Source organism: Melopsittacus undulatus, chromosome Z, assembly GCF_012275295.1.
Source record: "Melopsittacus undulatus isolate bMelUnd1 chromosome Z, bMelUnd1.mat.Z, whole genome shotgun sequence".
Lineage (NCBI taxonomy): Eukaryota > Metazoa > Chordata > Aves > Psittaciformes > Psittaculidae > Melopsittacus > Melopsittacus undulatus.
The window spans coordinates 68649310-68671836 of record NC_047557.1 but is presented as its reverse complement, the minus strand read 5'-3'; the positions used below and the strand labels follow the sequence as shown (position 1 = coordinate 68671836).

Genomic DNA, 22527 nt, shown 5'->3' with positions numbered 1-22527 from the left:
AGGATGATAAGTTTACAATTAAAAGACTTCAGCTAAGCATAAAGATTTTTGCATCAGGAGCACTGATGCTGCAATTCACAAAATTACAACAATTTAAGCTTGACACACAAAAGACAGTATTTAGAATAATTTGAGCAGTTCATTCTCCATGCCCACTCAATTTGCCCTGTAACATATGTGCCAACAAGGTGGTAAGTTGGTGACTCAGTACCTGAAGAGCACTCCAATATACCAATGAGAGAACAGGAATTTATTTGTTCCCAGATACTGGTCACTATAACAGCATAAGAAGAGCGAATGTAGACATTTGTAGAATTTAGCTCCACTACACTTAACTGCATACAAGGTTTGATCTCTCATACTTAAAACTTTAAGCTATGTAAAGATAAAGTCAAGTGCTTCAGGAAATAAAGTGTTTTCACCCAGCTTCAGAAACCTGACAAGTTCATTATTCTAGCTTCATAAAAAGTTCAACTGGAATTTGCTGGAACTAATGATATAAACAGTGACACCTGTCTCTCATTCATTTTCTTACATAATCTTGTCATTGCCATATACAAATAAGAAAGTATTTGTACTGTATTTGATGGATGAAAATTACCACCATTTTAAAATAATGATACTGACACTTTTAAGGATTTGCTTCAAAATTGCAATAACTTTCAGTAAAAAGCATCACAGCTCACTGGGAGCAATATTATCAGTTTTGATTTATTTCCCTCCCCCCAAAAGAAAACCCTATGGAAACTGACGATCCTTATTACAACTCAATTTAGGTGACTTTACTATCCAGCAGCACACCTACTAAAACGTATTTTAGTGGGAAGACTTTTCACACTAGTATCATGTAATTGTGACTAAAGTACCGCAGTAACACTTGGAACCTTAATCAAAACATCAACTGAATATGGATATTTCAAGCAATCAAAAAGGTTCCATGTCCAGCTACCAATCCCTTGTCACCAAGTTTTTAAACTAGATTAAAAGCTCAAATAACTTGTTCAATGAAAACAGCAAAACCAAAACCACCACAAAACAAACCACCACCAAAAAAAGCCCAAACAAGGGCCCTACACTCTAATTTAAGATCTACTATGTCCATTAAAATATATATAAATCTATCCTACATAATCAAACGCTTTGCTTAGTTTAGTAACATTTCATTAAACAGATTGAAGTGTAAGTTTTCTCACAAAATTTATTATTGGAATCCAGAGGGAAAAAAATTCACTGCATACATCCTTTTCATTATAGCAGTTACACATTATTACAGAGGTTTTACAGCTTCAGTAAAAGCCTCTTTTGAAGGCAATATGCTATTGCAACTTCCTATTCATTTGCTTTTACTTACATTCATTCTTTTTACATAAAACACAGGGCAAATTAGACAAAATAGCAAAATAGTAAATAAATTGTATTGACATTTTCTGAGTTGACTACTAATTACATTTTAACATTCTTTTGCACTTTGACAGAGAACTTAATAAGAAGAAAACATTGCATGCTCTAGAAATACAGAAATACCCTGTAAATACTATTCATTTCTGTATTGCCATTGCCTTTGATATGTATTTCAATTACAATATACAATGGCTCTGTCAATACCTATACAGAACACATAAAAAGCAATTTATATGTAAAACTCCCACCTTGCTGCAAATTGCTTGTAGGTTGCTTTTAGGTTTTTCACAGCATCCCCATCTATTTGGACTTCAGTACCTGAATTTTCAATATTGAGACTATTATTCATTACAGGACTTAGTAAGTTAGATACACAAGTTCGTCAACATGCCAGTCGTTCATGCACAGGCATCAGTGGGCATCACTTGAATATATAAATAAATATATAACATTTTCTAATATTGCATGCAAAATATACCATGTGCAAGTATAAAATTAATTATCATCTTATACTGTTGACCAAAAAATAGGAAAACAGTGCTGCATCAGCAACTTTTCCACTCCTATATTATTCCATTCTTGATTTGTCCTTGATTTACAATGTAGGTACTACACATTTTTATAGATAGAATACTCATAAAAAGTGGTAACAAACAGCCTAAAGAATTACTGTGAGTAGCATAATAATTAATTTTTTATCAATATAAAAACTGAAAATTTTTTAAGCTATAGAAAGGTAGCATCATTAATCCATCACATGTAATCTAACAGAAGTTCAAAAGCATTAAATCAGCAATACAGATTACAACTCCATACATACATACACACACACTCACACTGTACATGACAAGTCAACTCACAACAACAAATGGTTGGTCAAAAGCTCAATAAATGCACTACTTGTTTAAATTAAAAAAAAAAAGGAAAAAAAAAGAAAAAAGAAGAAAGCACAGAGTAGCGAAACTGACCTTGTTATTAAGCCAGAGTATTTACACACATAGACATTTGTAAGAGGCATAAAACTAGCTTTACAAGAAAATTAGTCTATACACACATTTTCTTTCTGCGTAGCATACTATTTAAAGAAGCTGCACTAGTATTTAGTAAGAGACTTAACTCAGGGAACTTGCAATGAGACATGGAGTCATTCACTTCTACCAGTAGCCCAAGTCTGTGATAACTGAAGTTAAAGAATTTGACAGATGGTCAGAAGTTTTTATAAATTAAGCTGGTGCTTTCAGTTCAGTTCCTAATGCTTTTGTGATGTGGATATCTATCCACTATCACAAATGAGCATTCCAGTTAGCAGCCACAGTAATGACTGAGTGAGCATGGAGACTGAACAAGTCTCAGCCCTTTCTAGAAATCTCTCTCTAGGTCAGGGTTTGCAGCACTTTGGTGGGGCAGTGGGGTGTAGCTTGCACTGCTGTTGCTTCTCACATTGTACCTATTTATTAACAGACAAAAAAAGGACTTCAGTTTCCAGTGCTGTCAGGCTAAAGACTTTGACAAACTCTGAATTCATTAATTCATGTTAAAATGAAAATTTCTTTCACCTACTTAAATGCAAAGTTTCCCCACTGAACACAAATATTGAGGAGGAAAGGAGGAAGAGGATGTGGGACAGAAATCATACAAAAAGATAAAAGCATCAGCAAAAATTAAAAACAAACAACAACAATAACAAAAAAAAACCTACTCCACACCTCTGAAGTAAAATCCCCTCCTTCAGAGGTGCCTTTTAAAAAATACAACTTAGAAAAATACTTTCAGTATAACTTAAGGTACTTCAAATCCAAAATGTGGTGTTAAGAAGTAAGCTGAAATTTATTACCTTAAGGGGCTCCTGATTTACCTGACATCAATGGCTTAATCAGAACTAGTTTGCCTCTGACATATTCCCTTAAAATATAACTGACAAGTGAGGCACTTGAAGTACTTTTGGTTATATTATAAAAAAATAATGTAGCAAATAAAAAAAGTTAACCAAGGAACAGTTGTTTTCTACAATGTTTTGCTCAGGATCTCCAGTAATGGTTAGTTCATTCACTTTGTACTAGTATATTCAGTATATATCATAGAATCACCTTTGTCAGTGACAGGGACAGCGGGATTGAGTGCACCCTCAGCAAGTTTGACAATGATACCAAGTTGCATGGCTCGGTTGATAGACTGGAGAGAAGGAATGGCATCCAGAGGGACCTTGACATGCTTGTGAGGTGGGCTGATGCCAACCTCATGAAGTTTAATGAAGACAAGCGCAAGTTCCTACACCTGGGTGGGAGCAATCCCAGGCACAGCTACAGGCTGGGCAAAAAGGAAATTCAGTGCAGCCCTGTGGAGAAGGACCTGGGGGGGTGGTTGATGAAAAACTCACATGAGCCACCTTCAATGTGCGCTTGCAGCCCAGAAAGCCAACCAGATCCTGGGCTGCATCAAAAGGAGCATGACCATCAGGTTGAAGGAGGTGATCCTGCCCCTCTACTCTGCTCTCATGAGACCTCACTTGGAGTTCTGGTGTCCTCGACATAATAAAGACATGGAACTGTTAGAACAAGTCCAGAGGAGGGCCACGAGTATGATCAGGAGGCTGGAGCTCGTCCTATGTGAAGACAGGCTGAGAAAGTTGGGGCTGCTTAGCCTGGAAAAGAGAAGGCTGCATGGAGACCTCATAGCAGCCTTCCAGTATCTGAATGAGACCTATAAGGGTGCTGATGAGGGACTCTTCATTAGGGACTATAGTGACAGGACAGGAGATAACAGGTTAAAGCTTAAACAGGAGAGGTTTAGATTGGATATAAGGAAGAAATTCTTTACTGTAAGGGTGCTGAAGCACTGGAATGGGTTGCCCAGAGAGGTTGTGAATGCTTTATCCCTGGCAGTGCTCAAGGCCATGTTGGACAAAGCCTTGTGTGGCATGGTTTAGTGTGAGGTGTCCCTGCCCCTGGCAGGGGAGTGGAAACTAGATTATCTTAAGGTCCTTTCCAACCCTAACTATTCTATGATTCTGTGATTATAATCACTGAATAATTTGGTTTGGAAGGGACCTAAGACCAACCCCCTGCAATGAGCAGGGACACCTTGTACTCGGTCATGCTACTCAGAGCCCCATCCAACTTGGCCTTCAAAGTTTCCAGGGCATCTACCACCTCTCTGGGACATTTTTCAAACTCACTCTATTTTTAAAAAACATTAAGTATCCCACAGTGTCCCAAAATTCTAGCCATTTTCTCCTTCCTGTTTTCTAATATTTAATGAGCTACACAAAGCAAACCTCTTCCAATGCTTCAATAAGAATCCACACAACTATACTGCAAGACTCAAACAATACTTAGTTCAGTAGGCTTTGTTATAGTAACAGTCTAAAGACATTTAAGAACTATTTAGAGAGCAATCTTGGCAGCTGAACCAAAGAGAAAACAGGATCTGTGGAACTAGCATAACATTCAGAAATTATCTGCTGTTTACTGAGAATTCCCTACAGTAAGAACTCAAAGCCCTGTTACCACTACAAAGCAAATACTGCCACCTAAAGGTGATGACTGAGTACTGTATTTATGTATTTGGTGCCTATGTATTTTAGTTTGTTAAACACGTTAGAAGAGGGACTTTATTATTACTAGTGAATACTATCACCAATGTCATCTGTACGGAGTTTTCATTTCAGAAAACTCTAGTGTAATACTTGACAGAGGATGATGCATCTTTGTACAAAGCTATGATATACAATGTTCATATAAAGAAATCAGTCTCAATATTGGCATCACCCTTAATATGTATGCATATGCTTAGCAAGTAACCAGTTCTATATGTAGATCCTATCTGTAAAAAGAAAACCAGCAATACTCCTGGAAACATGACTTTTTAATTTAAGGTGGGAAAGAAGGGAGGAAAACAAGTTACAGTTCACAACTTCAAAACAATGAAATAAACTAGTAAGAAAGTATTTTGGGAAAGTATTAGTAAATAAGCATGGGCAAGTGATTCATTTTCTGAAATTCCTCCAAGTAGAAGAACAGTTTTAAGCATTTATATGTAAAACACACTCTCTAGGAATATCTCTCCCCAAAAGTCTCTTTTGTTTATTTGCTAGCAATGAAAAAAGCAAAGCATTTCTATATATTCTAAACTTCAGTAGCTCACCTCATCAGAAGATGTGCAGTTTATAAGCTTTATAATACTGACTTTTCTCCTCAGTCAGCTTGCCTGAACTAAACCCAAAGCAAAGTACTCCTTTCCACATTTGCCCTGTGTCATGTACAGGCCACACTGCTGAATTTAAGCAGTTTGCATTTGATGTGTACAAAGAAAAAAAAGATAATTGCTTCCTGAAGTCAAAAATGGGGTGGGGAGGTAAAAATACCTCAGTAAAAAAAAAAAAAACTGTAACGACAAATAAATCAGATTACACTATGCTGTGATTCTTCAGAAAACATGAGTTTATTTTGTCCTATAGATTTTCATACTATGTTCATTCCAGTCAATGCTTTAAAAGGATATATTAAGTATTTAACTATGTGACACACAACTGAAATGTCTGATTTAGTCCATCTTAATTCTTTTTTATTGAAAATAAACAAGTATATTATTCACATATCCCAGGTATTATAGTTTCTGTCAAACACAGCATAACAGCACAAACTTCTACTAATTATCTGCTACAACTGGAGAGTTGGGCAGAACACAGAATACACATCTTTAAAAACACCATTACATAATTATCTGTAAAATATTTATAATAAAGGTGCTCTCACACATCCAGCAAGAAAAAGACCATTGCCTAACTGTCATGGTTTAAGATCTGCTGGTAACTCAGACACACATGTGGCAAACCACACATATAGGTTACCAGAGAGGGAAGAATTCTCCTGCCAATAAAAGGGGAAAGTAACTAGGAAATACTCAAGGCTCTAGCTTCTAGGCTGAAAGATAAATCACCTAATAATGAAGGTTGCTGAAGACCTTCCCTGTTCTGTTTCATTAGCAAAACTCCTAAAAGACGAAAGAGGAAAGAGGAAAGCATCCTCATTAGTGGGAGTAGGACTGGGAGCTCAGAAAAATTTTGGATGTGTGTATATATATGTGTGTGCATGTGTGTGTGTGTATACACGCATATATATACACACACAAGAGACAAGAATAATGGTATATTGAAAAATATGGGATCTGAGCATGACATGCTGTGGTGTAGAATACCCCTTTGCTTAATTTGGGTCAGGTGTCCTGTCTCTGCCTCCGGCTTCCTCTCCTCTCTGGCAGAGCATGAGACTCAAAGTCCTTGGTCAGAGTAAACATTACCAAGCAGTAACTAAAAACATTGGTATTATCAGCACTGTTCCCAGCCTGAAAGTCAAAAACACAGCACTGCACCAGCTACTAAGGAGAAAAATGACTGCTACTGCTGAACCCAAAACACAAACACACTGCTACTTGGGCCAAAACCAGGTTATCTTTAAGTGTCCTAAACAGCAGTGTTTACTGTGAGTGGACAGAGTCACCTGGGAACAAAGCTGATAACACCGGTGTTTTCAGTTGTTGCTAAGTAATGTTTACTCTGACCAAGGACTTCTGAGTCTCATGCTTTCCAGGGAGGAGGGAAGGCCAGAAGGAAACAGAGACAAGACACCTGACCCAAGCTAGCGAAAGAGGTATCCCATACCACAGCATGTCATGCCCAGGGAGGTAACTGGGAGTTACCCGGAAGGGCTCGCTCTCTTCTGAGTCGGGCTCATTTCAGCACGTGGTATCATATTCTCTTCCCTTGTTATTTCTCTTATCATTATTATTATTGGTGGTGGCAGCAGTGATTTGTGTTATACCTTAGTTACTGGACTGTTCTCATCTCAAACCATGGGAGCTCTTTCGATTCTCCTCCCCATCCCTCTGGGAACAGGGAAGGGGGGGTGAAGGAAAGAAAGGGGGGTGGGAGTGAGTAAGAGACTGTGTGGCTGGGTTTAAACCATGACAAATTGTAATCAAATTAGATCATAATCATCTTAAAACATCTGAAAACTATCAGACAAATGATTTGTTTAATCAGACTTCACAACATCATTTCACTGGAAAGGGAAAAATCCTGACAGCATTCTAACTGTAGTAGTTTAGCTGCAGTATTACTTTACATCTACCCCTACACAACCTTGAAAAAGAAAAAATATAGGAAGGGAGGAAAGTATAATTAGGAATGTTGTCATCCTGTTGCAGTATCTGAAAGTCCACTGCCCTTCAACTTTATAAGCTCCTCCTCCTCATCCACACTAATTCACCAGGAAAGAACACAGACCCTGAGTGGAACAGAGAGGTACAAATCTGTAACTGCCACCTGCTAAGTTTCAGCAACCGTTGTGCTATAATTCACCCATTAAGTCACTCAATTAAGGAAAGGCAATTAAAAACAAATTAGTGTGTAAAATCAACATAGTTAAGTGGAGAAGACTTTTCCCAGCTCTAAAAAGAGTTCTCAAATGTAGGGCTACTCTGTTCATAACAAAGTGGAGAGTTTAAAAACTGCTTGTACAAAATAGTTCCTGGGAGCAATCCTTCCCTTAGGGTGCACTTAGTAATCAACAGACGTGCTCTGCATCTCTCTACAAAGAAGTCACAGAACCTTTAAAACCTTTTAGGGCTTCATTCTTCTAAGGAGGACTGCAATGAAAACTACTCAGTAAGAGTACTCCATGTCAGTGTGAAGCAGTCCTCTTATTTTGCAGCTGAAGCTACACACTGTCTATCTGGAGTTTAACAACAAAAAAAGCATTTGGCAGAAAGTTAACAATTAAATTAACCAATCCATCTTCCATCAGCTTTATTCATACTAAAATTATTCACAAGACAAACATGAAACTTATACTCACAGCACTCAATTCCAGACATAACCATAAAATAACAAGTCAAGTTAAACACAGCCAAAAAGCTAGGAAAATTCCCAGTTTTTTCTGGACTTAGTTATAAACTGTTCTTCCATTTACACTGAATTTCTGTGAGACTGACTGATTGTACCAGACTGCTTGGGAACAGGTAAGGAAGGACAACTCAATGTACTGGCACACTTTGCAAGTCCTGCAGTATTTAGGGGTTTTTCCCCTGCTAGGTTTTGAATCAGACAGATTCTTCAGAAAAGAGGTTTTGCATATAATTATTCTTCCGTTCAAAGGACAGAGGGAAAAAAAACCCAAAAAAAAAAAAAAAAAAACAAAAAACCCACACTATGAAGAGATATGAATCAAACAGTTACACAAAAAACAACAACCTTGTGTTGTCAAGTTAGCCTTACAATGTTCACTTTTTCCTCATACACTACTTTGCACCCACTTACTGTTTGCAGCTTTCACTTATTATCACAACATGATCAGCATTTCAAAGAAGGAAAATGTCTATTTTTCTGTGAAATGCCTAGGATATTAAACAATCAGAACATGAATTCTTCCTTCTCTGTTTCTGCTCAGCAGCCTGATAATGGAGTTACTTAGCAACAGATGAAGCAACTGAACTGTAATGCCTGATCCACATTTCACTGTAAAGCAGCACTCACAAAGGCATTATTCAGCTGATGGTTGCCTCTGTATAGATGTATTTTTGAAGTATAAAATCCAGTAGTCAGAGACAGGCTTACATGAAAACACAGGCATCACATGCCATCTATAATGGACTACACATTTTGAAATTAATAGAAATTGCTTGTAAGAGTCACATGATTTTGAGTACCTCTGAAAAGGAAGAAACAAGAAAATGTGAAACAGCCAGAGTAGATTTAAAGTATTTACACAGAAGCTAGAGAAGCTGTTTAAAAAGGGAGGCAGGAGGAAAAGGAGTCTTCTTCCTACAGCAGATTGACCATCTATGAACTTCAGATACACAAACTCATATGTCAAATACTTGTCACAGAATATTTTGATTTCAGACAATGAATATTTAGTAGTTTTGAAAACACACATGCTTCCCCAAACCACCTTCTTCCCCAAAAGTGTAGGAAGTGCCATAGCAAATACTAACAGTGGTTTTGTTTTAGAAGACACTCTTAACTTGACAAATCAAACAGTGGAATTATCATTTGCCACCAACCATGAATCCCCTGTAAGCCAGCTCCACAGCATTAAGCATATCTACCTTGTCTTTCTATTATTTTGGAAAGTGAAAACATTTCTTTTACAACTGCATGAGAATTTCTTGCAAGTTGTCTTGGTTCATCATACCAAATTACACTTCCAGAAAGATTTGAAAGTCTCTTCCCCCTAGCAAGGGAAAAGCACATCAGTTTCTGCATTTCTGTCATCTAATGGAATCATTCGAGCGCTATTTTATTCTAAAGATTCAGCACCATGGAGTTCACAGTTTTGTAAATTATTTCATGTTTGCATTTCGAGTCCAAGATTTAAGGAGCTGAACTTGGACTTTACAAAGCTAAACTTAGTCTGACCCAAATTTATTTTTTCCTTGAAAATTAAGATTAGGCAGCAGCTTTAAACATTACACATTCAAAAAAAACTAACCCTACATTCATGAAAAGTTGTGCAAAGGTTTCATTTTCATAAGTCATTTGACAAAACTTTAGAAACGATAAAATAATGAAATAGAAACTTCTGAGAGTATGGATTTTTGTCTTATTTCCAATTAAAAATTAATGTTACATTTCCAATAATGAGGGCAACCAAAGTGAAAGTGAAGAACATCTTTCCCTTTTGTCTTAAAAACAGGAAGATACTTCCTATGTCCTATTCCAACTGAGAATTTAGATGACATTTCAGATGATAAAACCACAGAACTATTAAGTGCTAACAACTGTAGTGTCAACTTCTTAGGTTACATGTCAGACTATAAAGAGAATAAAAACTTCAATGGAAAGAAGCGCAATACATATTTATAAGAACATTCTCCGATGATCATGCACTTATGTAAGCATTTGTATATAAACCAATCTTTATGTACAATTAAGTGAAGTTCCATGTACGGCTATGTAGCCCTTAAGTGTTGTCGTGGTTTAAACCAAGTCCCCCAACTCCCAGAGAGTTAGGAAGGAGAATCCAAGGAATGTAGCCCCCACAGACTGAGATAAGAACGGTTTAATAGCTAAGGCATAACACAATAATAATGATACAGCCAATAACAAGCGAAAAGAATACAACACCCCACCAGCCACCGACCCATAACTCACTCCACCCTGCCCGGCTGAGCACCGCGTGATACCTCCTCCATTTTCCTCCAGAGCTCCACCCCTCCAGCTCTCTCTCCCAGTTGCATCCTGGGCATCACGTGCTATGGTAGGGAATACCTCATTGGCTAGCCTGGGTCAGGTGTCCTGTCTCTCCTTCCTCCCGGACTCCCCTCCTCCCCAGCAGAGCACATGCTCAGAAAAAACCTTGAACAAAAACACCCTCAAAACATGCTCGCCACCAAGCAACAGCTCCCAGCCCAGAAGTCAAAACACAGCACTGCACCAGCTACAAGAAGGAGAAAAAAAAAACCTGCCACGGCTGAACCCATGACATTATCTACCCCTTATTCCATACCATTCACGTCATGCCCAGATCCCACATTTCCAATACACCATCACTCTTAAGTCCACCCCTCGATCATGAGACATCTCTATGTTGCATCTCTGGACTGATGGCCTGAAATATCTGGGCCCACCAGGCTCAAAATCATTCACCGTCCCCTTCAGCAGTTCTACAGCTTGCTGCTGGGGACTCCATACAGCTGCCTTCCACTTCCAATGCTTCCAAAGCACTGGAGGGGCCCAGTGGATCAGATACCTGGCCATACTGTCCCACATGCCCTGCCACTCATGACTGTCCAGCCTTGGGGACAGTCTCCTGGTGCTCCTATGTACTTGTCTAACCTTAGACAAGACCCAAACCTGACTCTGTTTAACTTTTGGGATCGGGCCTGATGTAGCTGCCCTGCTTGCCAGTTCTCCCACCACCAGCTTCTCTTCTCCTGAGTCTGGATCTTCCTTCTCTGCCTTGCTGGGAAATGCTGCGTGGTCTCCTGCATCCTGCTGGGGCTCGGCGGGTGACTTCCGAGGAATATTCTCGGACGCTGTGGGGTTCAGAACGGCGGCGGGACTCGGTTCCTCCACTGCCTTGCTGGGAAGTGCTGCGTGGTCTCCTGCATCCTGCTGGGGCTCGGCGGGAGACTTCCGGGGGGACACTCTTGGCCGTCAGGGGGTTGGGAATGGCCGCAGGACTCACCTCCCCTGCTGCCTGATCCTGCTGCTCAGCTACCACCCTGCTCCGCTCCTCCCCCGCCTGTTCCCGCTGCTCTGCCACAGCCCTTTGGTTCCCCGTGCCACTCCCCCTGGCAGCCTCAGCTGCCAGCAGCTCCCGGGGCCGCTCCTTCCCGGCTTCACGCAGCCTCACACAGACAAAGATGAGGACAAGGACAAGGACGGTGAAGAGCAGCGGGACGGCCTGGTACAAGTCCAAGTCCACGGCCACGTCATCCCCCCCTGCTGCCGGAGCCCCACCGTATTACAAGGCTCCGACACAAAGTATAGTGAAACAAAAACCCTAGCCCAAGCCCCATGATCGGCAAACACACACACATCCAATCCATACACAAAGTACCCGGCAAAATCCCAAAACCGCGAGATCCAGAGAAAAGCCTCTAAGAGCCAATAAATCAGCATTGTGACAAGAGACCATAAATCTGATCAGATCTGTTCTTATCTCAAACCCTCGGGCCCCACATTGGGCGCCAAAAAATGTTGTGGTTTAAAGCAAGTCCCCCAACTCCCAGAGAGTTAGGAAGGAGAATCCAAGGAATGTAGCCCCCACAGACTGAGATAAGAACGGTTTAATAGCTAAGGCATAACACAATAATAATGATACAGCCAATAACAAGCGAAAAGAATACAACACCCCACCAGCCACCGACCCATAACTCACTCCACCCTGCCCGGCTGAGCACCGCGTGATACCTCCTCCATTTTCCTCCAGAGCTCCACCCCTCCAGCTCTCTCTCCCAGTTGCATCCTGGGCATCACGTGCTATGGTATGGAATACCTCATTGGCTAGCCTGCGTCAGGTGTCCTGTCTCTCCTTCCTCCCGGACTCCCCTCCTCCCCGGCAGAGCATATGCTCAGAAAAAACCTTGAACAAAAACACCCTCAAAACATGCTCGCCACCAAGCAACAGCTCCCAGCCCAGAAGTCAAAACACAGCACTGCACCAGCTACAAGAAGGAGAAAAAAAAACTGCCACGGCTGAACCCATGACAAGTGTGCAAAAGTTATTTCTCTTTCATTCAAAGATAAATAATACTTTGAATTTCCCTACCTTCTTCCCATTAGTTTTTGCAGGAGTACACTTTCCTTCCACACTCTCAGAATTTTCATTTCTATTTATTTACTTTAACCAAAATATATTCATGCATTAAGATAAATACCACAAGGACTAATGCTGACAGTACTCAAGATTTTGTTTTGACACAGGAGGAGAGGACATACCCTTTTTTTCTGCATATGAACCATTTCAAGATCTCAGTTTTGGTCATTAGCTCCTATTTCTCAACTTTCTACATTTCTTCAAAACCAATAAATGGAATATATAATATGTGGTTTTTTTAACTAGAAACCATTCCCAAATGAAACATCTCAGGCATTAGTTCATATTTTCTACCTGAGGCCAAATATGTAGTGACTGAGTATAAGGTACGCTGTTTTCTTACAAATACAATTTATTTGTTCCAGTTCAACAGCTTCAAACTAAAGGTTATAACCCTGACGTCAGCTCATAATTAAGAATTCCAGTGCAAGCAAATTTGTCTACCTACTTTAAAAAAAAAAAGGAAAAAAAACAGTGTTCTACTGTATCATTTAGCAGATACTGGCTTTACACATTAGAAACAATCATTTCAAAGACTACTTATAATTAAGGACACAAGATAGTTTTATTGCTTCCTTCTACCAACAGAGACACACTACTCTACTGCATCCTGACAAGAAAGTGACATATTTCAAGAAAAGATTATCAGAGCATACTATCTGTAATCGAGAACCCAGCCTCCAAAAACCTTTTAATTTCAGTAAGCATGTACTTTTTACTGTAGGAAAACATAGTGGTATAAAGAAACATTCCATATGGACTAAGCATTTTCCTGTACACACTGATCATCTTCCAAACACTTACTCCCATATAACATCATGCTGAACCCAAAAGTTAATATGCATGAAGATTAGCATTAGTTTAACTTCTAATTTGAGTGATCTTTTGAGCTCTCTCTGTAGAGCCTAAATTTTCACAGCTAGACAACATTTTTAAGCAATTCACTGCCAAAAAGCAGCTATTCAAAAGAAAGTTTTGAAAATGAGAAGCACGAGAAAGCTCTAACAATGAAAACACTGTGGGGAAAAAAAATCATGACATGTACTTACTAATTTGTTTTCTTGCATGTATATTCTTTGCAATTTCAGGCAGCCTTTAGCTATAATGATCATTCCTTCATCTGAGATCTTGTAACACTGCCCAAAATGAATGTCTTTCAATTCTCTGCATTTTGAACCCAGCTGCAATTAAAGAAATCGAAATAATTATTTCAAAATAAAGGGGAAGGAAAAAAAAGTCAAGAAAAACAAACAAACAAAAAACAACCAAACAAACAAAAAAGCCACCAGGATTTGACTGAAATGGAAAGTTGGGAGCTCAGCTTGCTTGCTGCTTCTCTGCCACCCCTTAAAAATTATCCTTCTTTACAGGTTTTATAAGTACTATCACAAACAAAAAAAAAAGATTATAATTACATACAAGACAAAATGAAGTTGTAAACTACAGTCAACACAATGGATCTAAAAGCAGCACCTAAGAACCAAGTTATTTATTGAGCATATATATAAGTAGCTAATGCCTGTATGCCAGACCACGGATAGCATATTTAACACAACTACTTCATATGTTATCCTTAAATGCTCCTTTAACATAAAAGAAAGTTGATGAAAACATCCTGCATGTCTAACAAATAAAGATCTCAGCCACCTTTGACTTTCACGATGCAAAAAGAGTTACTTAAGCACTGATTCCAAGTAATAACTAAGCTCAGCAAAAATGAGTCAGCCAGGGGTGAAGTACAGGATGTTAAACTGTACATTCATTCAATGCTTGGATATTTTTTAAAAACTACACACAGGCTCTGGAAAATAACATTTACTGTACTGAAAAAATACATCCATAAACCAATTTTTTAAGTCAAAGAGGTCATCCAATTTTAATTAAATCCTAGAGGAGGGTATCTTCTTCCATGTCGCTTCTTGTACTTGGCAAGCAGCTGGAAGATACTAATTTATAAAGAAATCAGTGGAAAGGATGGTTACCTGCTTCAGGCCTTCATCAGTGAGTCTGTCTTGATTGCCTACATGCACTTTCTGAAGAAGAGGACACTGAGAGGCAACTGCAATAATAGAGGTGTCAGAAAGCTGTTTACACCTGTAGGCAGTATACCTTAGGAGTCCAGGACACTTAATCGCTAATATGCATACTCCTGTATCAGATATATTGCGACAATCAGAAATATTGATTTCAGTAATATTCTGGCTTCTTGATGCTATCTTTTCCAACAGTTCATCAGTGACCTGCAAAGAAAATCCAAATATTCAAATTTAACTTTTTTTCATAAGCATCTTTAACTTCATTAGCACAAAACCTACTATTTGTAAGATGCATTTTTGTAAGCTACTGGGTGAATGAAAATATTTGTCTTCCCCAAGATAAGAGCATACTGGTATAAACAGTTTTACAGTTATCTTTAAAAGAATTCTGCTCCAATCCTCTGAGTCTGCTTAATATTTTAGACAATTCCCCATGCTTTACAAAAAAGACTTGCTTGCCCTTCTATAGCAGCACTCTACTTAGATACCTAAGGTAGCATTTACAAAGAAGTATAAAGAGTTCATAGGTCCCTGAAATGCAACAGTTTTTCTATTTAGGCTTTGGTAACCATCCAAAACCAGCTGCCAGTGGATAAATACCATAGCAATACAGGTACCAATGGGGTTTTAATAGTAGAAAACAGTTACCAAAAGGCAGCAGTGAATGAAAGGGATCAGAAGGAAAGAACAGCATAGCAGAAAAAAAAAAACTAATTAAAACCTAGAAGTCTTTCTAACAATACAATTTGGGAATATACATCCACCACTTAGCATAGATAAGATCTAGCCTTAAACCTGGAGAGGGCAAAAGAGCAGCACAAATCCTTTTTGTCTTTCTCTTACACAGCTGAGAAACACTTTGCTACATTCAAACTTTTCCATTAGTAGCAAGTCTAGTCTTTTTTCTTGCATTTCATCAGGCAGCTGTTAGATAGAAAACATAACAAATTGGAAAAACACAAAAAACAAACCATGAACACCACCTAAACGAACACCTCCCCTCAAAAAAAAAACAACAAAAAAAAACACAAAAAAACCCACACAACCAACAAACCAAAACAAAAAAAAATAATATTGGTTTAAGAACTCAATTTTACTGAGATCCCAACATACCTAACAGGAAAAACCATGAAAAACCTTTATAACAGAGAAAAGGCTACCCCTCAAGATAGTGAGAAGAAAAGACTTAACTTGGCACATACTACCTGCAGGGCAGAAAGATGGACCTCTGGTCTGGGTATGCTTTGGAGTCACTTGAGAAAAACCAGACCATCTACTACATTACTTTTCCATTATGATTCAGAAATATGTTACCTAGTAACTCTAAAAGCAAGAGAACTTGCATGCTTTCTTATGCATTGGTGATTTGAAAATAATATCCCATGTACATTCTTTATGCCCAACACAGAGGACTTAATGTTGCTGCTGCTTTAAATGGGACCTTCCAGTGCTCATTTCCTTGCACCATATACTTTCATAAAATTCATAAATCTCTGCAAGTAACTGAACAACAAGAAAGCTAAATGAGGAGGCCAAACAACACAGACACCCTTAAAAGAAGTTTTCCAAGGAGGAAAGTTACTCTCAGCAAACTCAGGCTAGGCTCTGTAAGGATCTCACTGAATTAAATCCATGAACCCCAAATATATTTAATATGAGGATCAGGTAAAGGCCTAAAAAGACACTGTCTGTTTTGTGATCAGTAGGAGCCAAATCAGTTGAAGAAAAATTAAAAAATTAAAAATTTGTTAAAACAAATAGAGCAAGCACCAGCTATGTGACCATTCTTCAAACCAGGGCATCTTTTAGAAAAGCTCATTAATAGCGTCCTTCAATTAAAATGAAATCTGATAGTTCTTATGAACAGAACTACCACTACCTGATTGTCCTGGTTTGAGCCGTAGCAGTCATTTTTTCTCCTTCTTGTAGCTGGTGCAGTGCTGTGTTTTGACTTCTAGGCTGGGAACAGTTGCTTGATATCGAGCATGTTTTGAGTTACTGCTAGGGTTGTTTTTTGTTCAAGGCCTTTTCTGAGCTCATGCTCTGCCAGGGAGGAGGGGAGGCTGAGAGGAAGGAGAGACAGGACACCTGACCCAGGCTAGCCAATGAGGTATTCCATGCCATAGCACGTCATGCCCAGGATGCAACTGGGAGAGAGAGCTGGAGGGGTGAAGCTCTGGGGGGGGAAATGGAGGAGGTATCGGTCGGTGCTCAGCCGGGCAGGGTGGAGTGAGTTATGGGTCGGTGGCTGGTGAGGTGTTGTATTCTCTTTGCTTGTTGTTTGCTTTATCATTTATTATTTATAGTAGTAGTAGCAGTAGTGATTTGTGTCATACCTTAGCTATTAAACCATTCTTATCTCAATCCGTGGGGGTCACATTCTTTAGATTCTCCTTCCTAACTCTCCGGGAGTTGGGGGAGCAAGGGGGAGAGTGAGTGAACGAGCTGTGTGTGGACTTGGTTTAAAACACGACACTGATGCAGACCCAAGGCAGGCACTTACAATTCATTTTGAACAGTACTTGAGCTCACACTGTTTAAAAACTAACAGTTGGAAGAAGCTACATTTAAAAGACTTAATCTAAGGGTCCAGATATTTTCAGTCTCTAGCAGAAAAATCCCTGAAAGTACAGACTTCACCATTTTATGTGGTTCTTTGGCTCACCTTCGGTTAAAGTACAAGGTCTGAGAACAAATTCTGAGTAGTCAAAATATGATATCTTCATACCTGTTGACGACTACTGAGATCCAGTTGCTTCCAAAACTGAAAATCTAAGCAGAGATCACGCCAATATTTACAGACTAGTGATGCTGAAAGGCAACGCTCATTCAGGGATAAGTTGGAAAATATCTGTAAAGGGGAAAAAATATTGTCAGAAGTAATCATATTTTAGATACAGAAATATATTATTACTAACCCATCTTGTAAAACAAATGTATTAGAAAGCATTGCAACATTCTAGAACTTGCCAGAACTTGATTTATCAAGGACAATAACAAAAAATATCTATATCCCACAACAGCTGACAATATTAATAAATCACAGTAGCACAACCAACAACAGAATGTTCCCTACTTAAACACTCATTACTTAGACAAATCCAAATGTGCTTCTGAGATGGCATACCTGAAGAATTACAAGTAGAAATGTTAGCTCAACGTTACTTTCAAGTCATTTAAAAGGTGCTTTCATTCCTACTCTTAACTAAATTGAAGAGTCACAAGGGTACTAAAACTAAATCTTGTGGGAAGAGGGCATGGGACAGTGTAACAGATCAGCAGAGCAAATCAATTTCATACAAGGAAACTAAGCATAGAATTAGCATTTTTTACCCCAAGGTTTTGAGCACAATAACAGCCTGCAAAAACAAACAAAAAAAATAACTAACTTTACGGCAGGCTCCTAAACTGCAGTTAAATTTATTATATTTAGCCCTTCCTCTGAAGAGCTGTTGCTTATTAATAAATGTAAAAAGAAAGTCTGTCAAGAGTTACATACAAAGGTACCCTGTAACTACAAATGAACTTTAATCTACACGTCATCCTATTATGAAAAAAGGCCATTACAGCATTCACATACCTACACACAAATACAGCCTGCAAAACATGAAACAGTCCTCCTACTAAACTGATAAGGACATCAAGTACTAAACAGAAGCACTATAGCCAATCTCAGGGCAACAAGCTCACGAAACTCTGAAAGTATTGGAGAGTGTCCATAGGAAAGCACTGATCTCTAGAGAACATGAAAACATTTGAAAAAAAGGCTAGGAATGTTTAACCAAGGAAAAGGGATGCCAAAGAGGATAAACAAACAAGAGAGACCACTTTCATCTTCATTGTGGTGGGCAGGGCACACAAAAATTGTTAAGACTCCTAAGGATAATCAGGCATTGAAACATAATACCTGGTAAAGTTACAGAATTTCCATCACTGGGTGGTCTTTAGAACAGACTGGACAATCAATTGTCAACTGGAACAGCCATTACTAACCCCTTGTTCTAGGAGTGGCTTAGCTTAGCAGTTTAAAGTATGCATATCACTGTAAGATTCCCTTGGCTATGGGGAGTTCATTGACAATTCCTTAAAAGATCTGAAAAATATAATATGGGAATAATGGGAAACAACGCCCCACCAAAAAAAAAAAAAAAAAAAAAAAAAAAAAAAAAAAAAAAACGCACCACCACCGCCACTCAAATTTCAAATTCACCACCTTCTGCAAATGCTTGCAAGGTTTATCACTCCCATCTTCTTCCAGCTATGGAAAACTCATCATTTCTTATGCAAGACCCCTCACAGTGCTGAAAGACTGCACACGACCCCTGTTTTCCTGCAGGCCTTGGCTTGACCATTATCAGAGTCAATGGCCATTTTCTATTAAGAAATCAGGTGAATACAGGTGATGAAACAACCAATGCCTGCTTCTGCCCTGCAGTTCTCTGACTGATTGTGAATCCATGCACAGAGCACAGAAGTGACCAATACTTGTCATTAGTATTAGTGACCTAATGAAAACACTATCAGCTCTAGTCAAGCAAGGAAAAAGTCAGTGGCAACTTGGCATCTGACATTCATACTGTAAAAGTATAATTCTAAGTATTAAAAAAAAAAAGATGAGTCAGATGATTCTCATCAATTCTAAGTTAGTAAAAGCTGGAGGAAACTCGTGCTCCTACTAACATACTTCTGCATGAAACAGAAGACCAATCTCTCAACAGTTAAAGTCCTGTGAAGAGAACAGGACAATATGACCCACATTTGGTTTAGATGGACATCAGACTGACTCTAGTTAATACTAAGAAGGGATGCCAAGGTTGTCACTATAAAATACTTTAAATAATCTTTGCTACAGTGGGAAACAAATATATTTGTGGAAGATCACTTTCAGTTTGAGAAACGAGAGTTTGCAGTTCTTAAAACAAGAACATAGCAAAATAGGAAAGACTTACTAATCCAGCTGCTGCTGTGAATATGAAAACCCTTAAATAATTCTTGCCCCAGCTACCATCCTACCAATAGCTGAAAGCCCACACAAATCACAAACCTACTTCTACTGCTTTCCTATTGCATGAGACACACCAGTAGCAATGCTGAAACAAAAAAAAAAGCAAGTTTGATTCAGTACTTAGCACACAGAATTTCTGTACAGGCAATTATTCTGAAAGAAATGTCTGGAAGCTTTTGTGGTCATTTTTCAGTCCATGCTGCAGAGACAAGCAAGGAGCACACAGAGAGGTGTTACAAATTTGCTTCTTGTAGAAACAACCCTCAGTGTGAAGTCACCAGTTGAGAGAGCAGCTGCTGACAAAGTCCTTGCTCAAGTTCCAGGAAAGGGGTAGCCACAAAGGTTACACGAGTAGTCCATGTTCAAAGACAAAGTCTTGCCGATTTTATTGCCTGCAGTTGCTAGGCAAGTTCCAGCTACAAAAGGATTCTGAATAACACCATGTAAAACATCAATTTCTCTTCAGAGCTTGCAGTTGTTAAAAGAAGATGTTATTGAATTACAGTATATAGAACTTAGCAAAGCCTATGTATATTCCAGTTTGGTGGCACATCATCCTCGCATTAAGGGATTATGCTAGGTGCTGGTTAAAATACTACACTAATGCATAAAAAGCTACAATTCACTTTGACATTCTTCACCACCCATTTCATTTTCTAGACACCAATTATCCAGAGTTTTAAATTGTTTTCCAATTCCTAAGGTTTTATAAATACAGCTGAAAGCTAACACCATTCCTACCCCCAAGCCTGTTCATTTAACTCCTGCTTATGATAGATAACTTTCTGAGGGCAGTAGGTCTCCTAGTTACCACATTTAATTCCTGAAAATCATACTCAATCATGTACACTTCTGTCATGGTTTAAGCCCAGCTGGTAACTCAGAACCACACAGCCGCTCACTCATTCACCCCTTTCCCCCCCCCCCCCCACTCTAGATGGGATGGGGAAGGGAAGTTTAGATTGGATATAAGAAAGAAGTTCTTTACTGTAACGGTGGTGAGGCACTGGAATGGGCTGCCCAAGGAAGTTATGAATGCTCCATCCCTGGCGGTGTTCAAGACCAGGTTGGACAGAGCCTTGGGTGACATGTTTTAGTGTGAGGTGTCCCTGCCCATGAAAGGGGTGTTGGAACTAAATGATCTTAAGGTCCTTTCTAACCCTAACTATTCTGTGATTCTATGAAAGAATGTAAACCCCACAGGTTGAGACAAGAACAGTCCAATAACTAAAGTATGATAATAAAGCTACTACTGCTAAGGGAAATAACAAGGGGAGAGAACATTAAACAGGGAAAAGGAATAAAACCAACAAACCACAGCAGTGCACAATACAATTGCTCACCACCTGCTGACCGATACCCAACCTGATTATATCAGCAGTCAATCTCTTCTGGGTAACACTCCCAGTTTATATAGTGGGCATGACATGCTGCAGTATGGAATACCCCTTTGGCTACTCTGGGTCAGGTGTCCTGTCTCTGCTCCCTCCTAGCTTCTTATGCCCCTCCTCACTGGCAGAGCATGAGACTGAAAAGTCCTAGATCAGGATGTTAATGAGCAACTATAATCAGTGTGTTGGTCCAGCACTGTTTTGAAGCCAAAACACAGCAATGCACCAGCTACTAGGAAGGAGAAAAATAATTGTTACAGCTGAACCCAGGACAACGTAATAGAATCATAACATAAATCACAGAATGTTTTAGTTTGGAAGGGACCTTCAAGATACCTTTACTTTAAGGGGATGATCAACTTTTAACTCCCAGTCATGCAACTGTTCTTGCTGAAAGATACCTATGCTGCTTCTGCATCTCCACAACAATTCAAAAACAGAGACACTAAAATCTAACAAAAATCTGTGAAAGAACAAACATGGGTCAAGCACCCTGAACAAAAGAAATAGGTGAACACGAAATGAAAGCAAGAGTTACATTTGATTTGATTTGCATTCAAGCACTTCACAACTTGTAATCTATTAGTTTTCTCCATGCAGCAATACATAGCTTCAGGGATGTAGAGCAAGCTGAGCAACACATACACAAGATTAGGAAAAGTTTTATCAGCCACAGGGGCTGAGTGTCAAAGCATCTATCTGCCTCCAGGAAAAGCAGAAATTTCATTCCAAGGCTTTTGTCTCCTCTATCACATAACTCATTCTGTAATGTGAAAACCTACATGCTTACATGAAAACCACCTGTACACATACACCTGTGGAAAGCAAAAATATTATCTTCGTAATGCTGCAACAAATCACAAAATGTATCAGGACATCTTTCATAATATTAACATTGAATTAATAGTGACAGACTATCTTAGCTTTTGTGGCTAATCTACTGGCTAATTTTTCTTTCACAACTACACCCCTCAGCTGCACTTCCAGAAGCTGAGCAACAACACAGTGAAATTAAAGCTGGTTCATTTCCCCACTGCAGCCACAGGGTGACATTGAGCTTCACAAGAGAGGCGAAAAAAAAAAAAACCACACAACACAACAGTGTTCCTATGCTGTCCATTGCTAGAGAAAAGACATAATTAAAACAAAAATTCAGACAAAAGAACATCTACCTCCCTGCATCAGCCACAAAGCTTTAAAGCCCTTTCCATTTTCCTCCATGCTATAGCTAAAATTAAGGCTCAACACAAACTCTAGACAGGACAAACTGATATAAACACCACCAGCACAAAAAGAGGAGAAAGCCAGCATTACTGCAGTGACTCCATGAACTTGTGGATGAAGTCCAATCCAATATATTTTGATGTCTCTGC

General features: G+C 39.0%; 1 protein-coding gene across 2 annotated transcripts in view; it reads right to left on the bottom strand.

Annotated features, from left to right (window-relative positions):
• FBXL17 (F-box and leucine rich repeat protein 17) overlaps window positions 1-22527 on the bottom strand; it is a 284908-nt gene that overhangs the window by 258128 nt on the left and 4253 nt on the right. For both annotated transcript variants that reach the window (XM_034073124.1, XM_034073123.1), the window contains exons 2-4: window positions 17487-17609; window positions 14705-14962; window positions 13772-13903 (exon numbers count right to left, since the gene is read on the bottom strand). In XM_034073124.1, coding sequence (XP_033929015.1) covers window positions 13772-13903; window positions 14705-14962; window positions 17487-17609 — 513 coding nt within the window. The remainder of the gene's footprint in view (window positions 1-13771; window positions 13904-14704; window positions 14963-17486; window positions 17610-22527) is intronic.